This window comes from Lygodium microphyllum, chromosome 12 (assembly GCF_053477565.2).
Source record: "Lygodium microphyllum isolate KBCC chromosome 12, Lygodium_microphyllum_v1.1.10, whole genome shotgun sequence".
Lineage (NCBI taxonomy): Eukaryota > Viridiplantae > Streptophyta > Polypodiopsida > Schizaeales > Lygodiaceae > Lygodium > Lygodium microphyllum.
Window position 1 is genome coordinate 77,993,652 of NC_141146.1, and position 9,396 is coordinate 78,003,047.

Consider the following 9,396-nt stretch of genomic DNA (forward strand, 5'->3'; position numbering starts at 1 on the left):
CTAGAAGGATAATATATAGCTACAATGTCATCTTTACTGAGCATAAGATGCATTAGTAACCTATCAAAATAGTTTAGGTCTTTAGAGTGGTATTTCAAGTGGATGGGCAGCTAACACATGGGTAGATTCAATAACCTATTTTGCATGATACAAGACTTGGACAACCTACTAATATCAAGATGCAAGTGCCACAAGATGGTGAACAGTCTCATATCTTATAGAATAGATAAATGGGATAGACAAAAGCTCTTATTGACATGGTTCTACATAGGTCTACAAGAGTTTCTAGATTGTTAGATAGATATACTCCATCTCTATACTATGTCATGGTTACAGATTGTGGTGAGCCTTCTTATTATGTAGATGCCATGACTAGGAATGAATAGGGCTATGCAATCAGAGATGGATACTTCAGAAAAGAATGCTACCTAGGAGTTAGTTCCTTTGCCTAAGGACAAAAATACATTACCATGTAAGTGGATCCATAAGCTGAAGGTATCTCCATCTGATGCAGTGCCTAAGCACAAGGCAAGATTGGTGGCCAAAGAATTTAAACATGAGAAGAATATTGACGTTGATTAGATCTACGCACTAGTAGTCAAGATGATGACCCTTCGTATGGTCCTTACTTTGGTTGCTAGAGAGGATATGGAGCTGATTCAAATAGGTGTAAAGACCACTTTCTTACATGGAGACTTGCACAATGACATTTACATACAACAACATAAGGGGTTTGTTGTGGAAGGTGAGGAGAAATTAGTGTGTAAGTTGTATAAGAGCTTATATAGTTTGAAATAAGCTCCCAAGGAATGGTAACTATATCATAAGCTCAATGCCCTTATGCAATCTTAGGGATACAATAGGAGTGAGATTGATTATTGATAATATATTAGAGAGACTAAGTATGGCAATCTTATTATCTTGATTCTTTGTGTGGATGACATATTGTTTGTTGGAAAGTCAGTCATAGATGCATGTTTTAAAGATAAATTTGCACGAAACCTTTGACATGGACTTAGGAAATACTTTTCACATTCTTAGTATGTACACTATATGAGATCGAGACAATAAGATACTGTATTTGTCTCAAAAGAAATACATTGAAAAGTTATTGGAACATCTTAATATCGAGAAGGAAAAGGCTATTATTGTTGCATTGCCTCCATATTTAAAACTTAACTAAGAGGATAGCCCCAAGTCAGATGAGCAAAAGAGTGAAACAATCAAGGTTCCTCATGCATCTATAGTTGGTAGTTTGATGTGCACCATGGTTACTATACAATACATGCATATATTTCCTATGCAATGGGATTTATTAGCAACTTGATGTAGGCTATGGTTTCTACATATCTAAATATTACCTATGGAATGGAAGTTGTTTGGAGGTATATAAAAATCCCTAGCAAGAAGCATTGGGAGATAGTAAAGAGTATCATGTAATTCTTAAATGGCACTAAATCTATGTGCATATGTTTCACAAGGAAGGATCGATATGTTCTTGGATACAAAGATAGTGATTTTGTGAGAGGTGTAGGCTTTTAAGTAGAAGATTGTTAAAAATTAAAGGCCATCTATGTCTAGTTACCTACAATATTTACTTTACACACAGTGGCCTACACACTTGTACACTACAAGTGATAGCCACCAATCATTGTGACTTTATTCTTTACTCTTTCTATGACAATAGAGTAAGGGAAAAAAAGTTACACATTGTGACTGTTAGAGTTCCTACATAGTATCTTGCTCTCTCTTACTTGAACCTCCATAGCATTTTGCCTTTGCTTGTATTCTTACTCTTGCTCCACATTTCACCCACTATGATCCTCAAATTTTATGAAATTCTCTCTAGAATGTTGATGTCCCTCTTCACTAGATTAAAATCCCCAAATTATCATGTATTGAATCATAAATTTTCATTTATCACTTGAAAAGTACAAGCAATAGCTTTTACATTTTCTAATACTAATACTCTTATATGAGTAGATAATAAATACAAAAACTATAATTGTATAATACAATGTAAATTATACAGTAAAAGTGGCAAGCTTATAAATTCGTACATCATACCACGCAAAATGTGTGATGAAAATGATTAAGTTTATAAAGGAAAAAAAAGTAAATGACATCTAGAAATTTTCTAAATTTTCCAACCAATTTATCAATTTTTCCTTTGAAAAAAACATTTTAATATAAAGTTTAAACATGATACAATTTTTTCAAAAACATGAGGATTATCTTTATAGTTGCATGAAAGAGTAAGGTCACTTATTAGTTCTTGTAAGAAAAGATTTGTCTTCTAAGGCAAAAAGGTGATTATTCTTTCTTGAGCCATCAAAGAAGTTGAGGGGATCACACAGAGGCAAGCACTAAATTTATTCAAAGGCTTAGGAGAATATGGGAAAACTTAAGAGTAATGGAAGAATAGACACAAGTGGGTGGAAAGTCAACTTTGAATTTATTCAAAAAGTTAGCATAGGAAAACCTCTTTGGATACTGAAAGTGGAGATGCAAAGCAAGTGTAGAGGTCAACTTTCTAGTGTCATAGAGTTCTCATGGAAGTCAAACTTTCTATTGGAAAGAGTCCTCATGAGTAAATTTCCAATCTAACATAAAATTAAGTAATTCAATAGTATTCAAATCTCTTCTCAAGTGTGGGAGTCAAATTTCTATTGTGAAGGGTTCTTATAAAAGTTTAAATCGAGCAATTCAATGGGATTCAACCTCTATGCATGTTTTGTAGAATAATGAGAAAACATCTTTCACCTTTTCAGGAAATGTAGTATAATTCACAATATTTGGAGAAAGTTTTGAGTGAGCCATGTTATGTACAAGCTTTCAATAAGTACAAACAAGCATTTCCTAATTGTCATATAAAACAAGAACAAAGAGTTTTGCAAACTTTTAATAGTTATTTGAAAAATGGTCATTAAAAAGTGCTTGGGCAATCAAAACTTCTAAGGCCCATGGAGCTACAAAATATAGAAAAGAAGATATTGCTAGCGCTTTTGTGTTTTGCTTTAGGGATGTATTGTATCTTTATACCACAAAAGACATGTTTAATCTTAAATTTGAACACTAGCTTAACCTTGAACCTTTAAGTTTCAAATTAAAGGTAAATACTAGTTTGACATTGAAATTTCTCCAATGCATGCTTGAAATCTTGGGGGAAATTCAATTACTTATTGAAAATTCAATATAGCATTAAAAACTTCGCAACTTGAAAATTTCCAACCATTGCACATTTTGCAAGCTTAACACAGCACATACACTTGCATTTTAAAAGTTCAAAGAATTTCCCATACATACATTTATTTGCATTTTAAAAGTTGAAATAACTTTCCATACATCATGCCTTTGTTGTGTGCTTAGTTCGTAAGTATTTTCCACAAATTATGCCTTCGTTGTGCACTTAGTTTGCGAGGTATTTTCCACACATTATTAAGCCTTACTAAGCAAGGTATTTTCCACAAATTATGACTTATTGGCTGCATTCTCTCTCTCTCTCTCTCTCTCTCTCTCTCTCTCTCTCTCTCTCTCTCATATTTGGTTAATATGTTTCAGCAATATGTGTAATATATGAAGTGCAATTTATGTGGAGACCTTGGGCAGCATTACAAAGAGACATCTATAATTCGGTTGATCTATATAGTCAAACCCCACCTACATGCAGAAGCCAATAAGTACACGGATTTAGTCACCACCCACAGACCAAAAGCTCACTACAATTGGGGCGAGCTATGCAATCACCACCTATATTTAAGATACATAATACAATGACAATATAATCGGCGTGATCTATACAGTCAACACCACCTTTAACATAAAACAACGAATATATAATTCGGGTGATCTATATAATCAACACCACCTTTGTGTAGTCACAAAATAATGTGTGATGTACTCACCACCAATAGACCTTTATATAGTTGCAAAATAATGTCTGATTACATGATGTAATCACCACGAATAGACCAAAAAGTTCCACAATGGGGTGGGGTGATCTATGGACTCACCACCTATCATTTCTATGGGGTGGGGTGATCCGTGTAATCGCCACCTATAGACTTGGATGATATTTACAATAATGAAAAGAACGACATATGAAGGGGAGGGCCTCATGCATCACTGCATAAGTATTGAATGTGATTTATGGAGTGTGTGGAGCCGCAACAGATGGTGCCTCACTTGATGTATGCAAGCCTATGAATGCTAGACAAAATTGGAAGGGTAGTGGGGTGATGGATAAGAGCAATGCCTATTCCCCAAGCCACATTGTCATCATGTCCAACCCTTGCACGATGTGGCCTTGCTAGCTACATCATTCTATGAATCTGGGATTCATTCCAGCATGTCAAACATCAGCATCATAACCTGGACATGTGAAGTAACCTTGCTAATCACCAGAATGCCAAGTGTGAAGTGAGCAACTCTAGTAGCAACCTCATGAAGTGGGGATGCCTTCACATGGCCTTATGTCCACAAAAATATGTAAAGTAGCCTTACTAATCATAATAACGGCATGTATAAGGTGACTAACTCTAGTAGCAACCTCGTGAAGAGAGGCATGCCTGCACAAGGCTTCATTGCCCCCAATAATATGGGCATGTATCTAAAAAACCCTGCTAGCCTTACTGGTCTGGCGTGGTGTGATGGCATTACGGGCACGTGTATTGCTTGTTCAGTAAACTCTAAGTGCCTTTGGGAGGGGCGTGAGGTTTGCCTTTGCCATCCAAGAATCATCAAGCATTTTCCACCCAACACGCTTCCTTACCCTGTCATAGGCAATCACATACCTGTCTTGTCCCAATTCTACCAGTAGAGTCTGCTCTGAGGCAGTATTTGTCAAGAGGGTGCAACTGCAGCCCCACCCTTCTTGTAACCTGATTGGGATAAGCCTCGGGAACCAGGACAAAAGCCTGTTCTCCAGAAGAGTTATCAAAGACACAAAGAAGTCGTCGAAACTCTGTGGCTGGGCACAAGGTTGCTGTTTTCGACATGAAAAGCTGGCCTTTGAATGAAGATTTACTGAAGAATCCCAGGGTGCAAACGGAAGTAACATTGTGGAGATTGAGTCATTGTGAGCAAGAGGAGGAGAAGACACGGAAGACACTAAGGTGGAGTAGAGTCCTGTGCACCCTTTAGTTATTGCAGCTGTGAGAGTGCCCTTGTCAAGGGGATAGCACTTCGACGCAGCCATTGCTGATGTTGCATGATGATAGTTGATCCAAGGGTGTTCTGCAACATCAAAACAGAAGAAACCAATCAGATAAGCTGCTAAAGCAAGAGCTGCGTGCATACATTCGCATGTCTCCATGCATTATCAAATTATCTAGGTGGCTATTATGTGCATGTGGTGTGGAACACAAACAACATTTGATCAGGCATAGATAATGCTATGATGTCAGGCCTTGTGCAAGATGGCTGCTAGGTGCATGTAAGTAAGCTTGTTAACAACTATGCACATCATGCGTGCCATGCCAATTCTATGAGGATGTGAACTGCTGCAGAATGTGCACATTATACCCACCTAGCACTTCGGAAGGGCTGAGCCTGGCCTTCACATCTGAGCTCAACATTTTGGTGATGAGATCCTTAGCAGAAGCTGATATCGTCCTCCATGGCTCAGAGACAATGTCCAGCTTTTGTTGTTTGATAGCTTCGAAGATGCCCTCGTCGGTCTCACCCCAGAAGGGAGGTGCCCCACTCAGTAGAATATACAAGATAACTCCTGCACTCCATACATCCACCTCCTGTCCATACTGCTGACCATTCTGTAACACCTCTGGTGCTATGTAGTAGGCACTCCCAGCCATGCCTGAAATTTTTTTTCGGTCTGCAACATTGTGATCAACAATACCAAAAGGTTTGATAAACTTGTGAATCAGCTCATGAAAACTAGCAAATGTGATAACTATGTCAAAGCTAATATGCACTGAGGGCTTTGAAGCATTACAAAAATGATTACATGATTGGCCACATGACGGGATTACATTATGATTATATAATACGATCATGTGCACTACTATTACCAGTATAATTGCACATTGGCATAGCTTTGACCTAAAAAAACTTCTTTTCAAGCAGTTAGTCCTCTCACATCAGTTAAAAGTATGTATACCTGTTGAGAAATGGACTGCCAAGCCAAAATCTGCAAGTTTCATAGAAGATATATCTGAGCTATCCTTCAAAAGGAGGTTCTCAGGTTTCAAGTCCCTGTGTATCACTCCCTTGCTATGGCAGTATGATACTGTCTCCATCAGCCTCTTCATCAAAGCAGCTGCCTCTGCCTCACCAAAACATCCTTTCTGGGATAGCCTATCAAAGAGGTCTCCTCCCTTGCAAAGCTCCATGATGAGGTGCACATAGGCCCTGTCTTCCACCACCTCGCGTAATTGAACAATGTTGGGATGCCCGGCCAAAGCTTTCATAACCTGTATCTCTGTGACCACATCCTGCAAATCCTTCTGTGTGTGTAATCGGAGCTTAGGGATCGATTTGCAGGCAAATTCAATGCCAGAGGACCGCTCGATGCATCTGCGAATGATACCAAATTGGCCACGGCCGAGCTCAGGGCCCAGATCGAAGAGGGAACCGAGGTTGGAGGGGACAGGGAAGGGCAAGAGCGATGCAGAAAACATATCAAAGGGTTTTCTGGGAGTGGGAGGAAGGGCGGAAGATGATGATGATGATGATGTCGACGACGATGATGACAAAGACGATGAAGAGGATGACAGAAGAGAAGGAGGAGAAGGGTGAAGTGAGGCAGAGGAGCTGAGGCAGTGGCCCATGTGTGATGAACCTTCTGGCCTGAGCTTCTCTCTCTTTGATGAAAACGTACCTTCCTGTGTTTCTTCTGGCCTGTGCTACTCTCTCTCTCTCTCTCTCTCTCTCTCTCTCTCTCTCTCTCTCTCTCGTGTTGTAATGTCCTTGTTCTCTATCTGCTTAGAAGATGTTTCCCCTCATGTATATGCTTCTTTTGAATGAAGGTGAAGTTCCTGTTAATCTATCAGCTTCTTCAATTTCTGCTGCAATGAAGATGGTTTCTCACATAATAATGAGGCCTGTTTAATCTTCTTCTTAGTCAGGCTAATAATAGTGAGGCCTGTTTAATCTTCTTCTTACTCAGGCGATGGTCCTTTGTCTAATAATTCTGGCTTTGCTTCCTTCTCTTCTGCTTCTTCTACTTCTTTTCCTTCTTCTTCGTCTTCTTCCTTATATGGTAAGCTTCTAGTGACGAAAAAGAAGGTGTTTAATTCTCGCTTCGCTTCCTCCTCCTTCTTCTTCTTCTTCTTCTTCTTCTTCTTCTTCTTCTTCTTGCAAGCTTTTGCTAATTCTTCTCGTCTGCGCACACAGTCGCTCTGCAAACTCTCCTTGTGACTCAAGAATGTATCTTCTTGCGCTGTTACTTCTGATGAGCTCTACTTATGTCTAAAGAATGGAACGTCTTGTGCTCTCTCTGACGAATCGTTCTTCTTCTTCTTCTTCTTCTTCTTCTTCTTCTTGTGCTGTTTCTTCTGATGAGGCAAGTCTCAAAGAAGGAAGCGGACAGCAAGGCCGGAAGGAGCTTCATTCTCAAGGCAAAAGCAACGCCTTTCTCATCATCTCTCGTCGGAGCTAGGTCGATTAGGAATTCTAGGCAGGTGTGCGATGAAGCTCTGCCAGTTTTCCCGCACGTGCCGTCCACGTTGCCAGTCGCTCTCTGTCGCCCTACCTGTGAACTGCCACACGTGTGCCTGCTTCGGCCCTCCCGGGGGGGGAAATCGGGATGCCTTAAGTTAATCAGCCCGTCTTTGGCACTAATCCCCCACATTCGAATCCCTTACCTACTTCCTCTTATAATGCGAATATATGCATATCCGAGAAAGAGATATTTTACCTATATTCTAATTTCTCCCAACCCCCCTTTTACACCAAGGATTTGCTTGGAGTCTGTTCACACCATTCAGCCCTACGCGCTACCCCTCCTCTCAGCCTAGAGCACCTTCACATGAGTCCCCCCCACCTCCGATTTTTGCCAGCTCCTACTATGTTCACATAGATTGCACACTTTTTTAAAACCGAATACAATAGATTCTTAAGCCTCCCGTGCAAGTGAGGCAAATCACGACTCATCCATACTTGGGAATTGAACTCAGCCGAAATGCACGCACAGGTTGCACACACTGAAGGACGGAGAAGACATGATGGGACTAAGACCGACGAGCTTACTCATTTTGACCTTTGCACACACTCTCAATGCCAAATTAAAGATAGTTTGAGAATTAAGAGAGCATGCAAGAGGGAATCTAACTTAAGAAGTTATAAAATAGCTAGCCATAGAGAGGCATTGCACAAGCAAAGTAAGTGAGGACACAAAACTAGAGAGGCCTCTCTAAGGTTACTTAGATTTGCGACTAACCTTAGACTCTAACCGAGTCTTAGTCAAGAAGTTACTAAAGAACTTGCCCAAAGAAGAACAATTACAATCAACCTCTAGTTTAAAGCCCCTTCACATGGAAGGATGGAGACAAGCAAAGAGATTGACCTAGCTTACTCATTTTGACCTTTGCACAGAATCTCCTTGCCAACACTTAAAGCAGATTTAATCTAACCAAAGTCAAGATAAACCCACAACTAAATTTGAATATTAAGCTATGCATGATAGAAACTCTCCCAAAAGGGAAACCAAGCATGCATCTACTAATATGGCAACTTCCTCTCTTTGTGATTGTTAACTCTCTCCTTCTCTTTATAAATATAGGATCATGCCAGCATTTTGAACCATAATTGGTTTATGATAACAAAAGCACATACATAAAGATACTTCACCTGATAATAAAATAGCATATGTAAAGGTACTTCGCACTTTATGATTAGTTCTCAATGTTCTCACCGATGTGCTGCTTTCAAGGGTGGGACCCACACAATTACCTTTCTTCAAGCAATTTAGAGTGAACATGAGGGCATTCCATTTCTTGGTAGCATAGCCTATGCATTGTTGGAAGCTTTGAGGAAATGGTTAGTTGGAGCAACCTTTAACATCCACTAGCTCCAACTCAAAGTAGCTACTAGGGGTGTCTTAGTCATCGAGGCACTAGTGGGGTTAGATGGAGAATTGGCATCTACAAGAGAGCTTCCCATATATGGCGGAATTGAGGGCCACTCGCTACTTCTTATTGAGACAAGATTTGTCATATTTCTATCTTGCAAGTATTGTTTATGAAATCTAGAGGCCAAGGACATGTGGGAGAGCACTTTTGGTCACACAATTTTGAGTTAAGAGGAAACCCACAATAAATTCTATATTTGCATGGAAAGGGGAACCTTAACTTCACGAATGTATATCATACGATCTATTTCCTTTCCCATTGTAATGTGCCAACTCTAAGAGAGTGAAGGCTCTATTGTGTTTACATT

General features: G+C 39.6%; 1 protein-coding gene across 2 annotated transcripts; it reads right to left on the bottom strand.

Moving 5' to 3' along the window:
- Positions 1-4,503: 4,503 nt before the first annotated feature.
- LOC148027944 (calcium-dependent protein kinase 4-like) lies at positions 4,504-7,791 on the bottom strand. Of its 2 annotated transcripts, none has more exons than XM_087689637.1 (3): positions 6,119-7,791; positions 5,528-5,815; positions 4,504-5,235 (listed from the first exon to the last, which is right to left on the bottom strand). In XM_087689637.1, the coding sequence occupies exons 1-3, from the start codon at positions 6,786-6,788 to the stop codon at positions 4,679-4,681; spliced, it is 1,515 nt and encodes a 504-aa protein (XP_087545763.1). In that variant the 5' UTR covers positions 6,789-7,791; the 3' UTR covers positions 4,504-4,678. The 2 variants fall into 2 exon arrangements, with proteins under 2 accessions (XP_087545763.1, XP_087545762.1); XM_087689636.1 differs by having other exon boundaries at positions 5,528-5,833.
- Between the last annotated feature and the right edge of the window lie 1,605 nt (positions 7,792-9,396).

Coding starts and splice junctions, on each gene's coding strand:
- LOC148027944 (XM_087689636.1), bottom strand. CDS start 6,788: ATGGGCCACTGCCTCAGCTCCTCTGCCTCACTTCACCCTTCTCCTCCT. Junction 5,834..6,118: donor GGCAGTCCATTTCTCAACAG/GTATACATACTT, acceptor ACAATGTTGCAG/ACCGAAAAAAAATTTCAGGC. Junction 5,236..5,527: donor CAGCCCTTCCGAAGTGCTAG/GTGGGTATAATG, acceptor TTGATGTTGCAG/AACACCCTTGGATCAACTAT.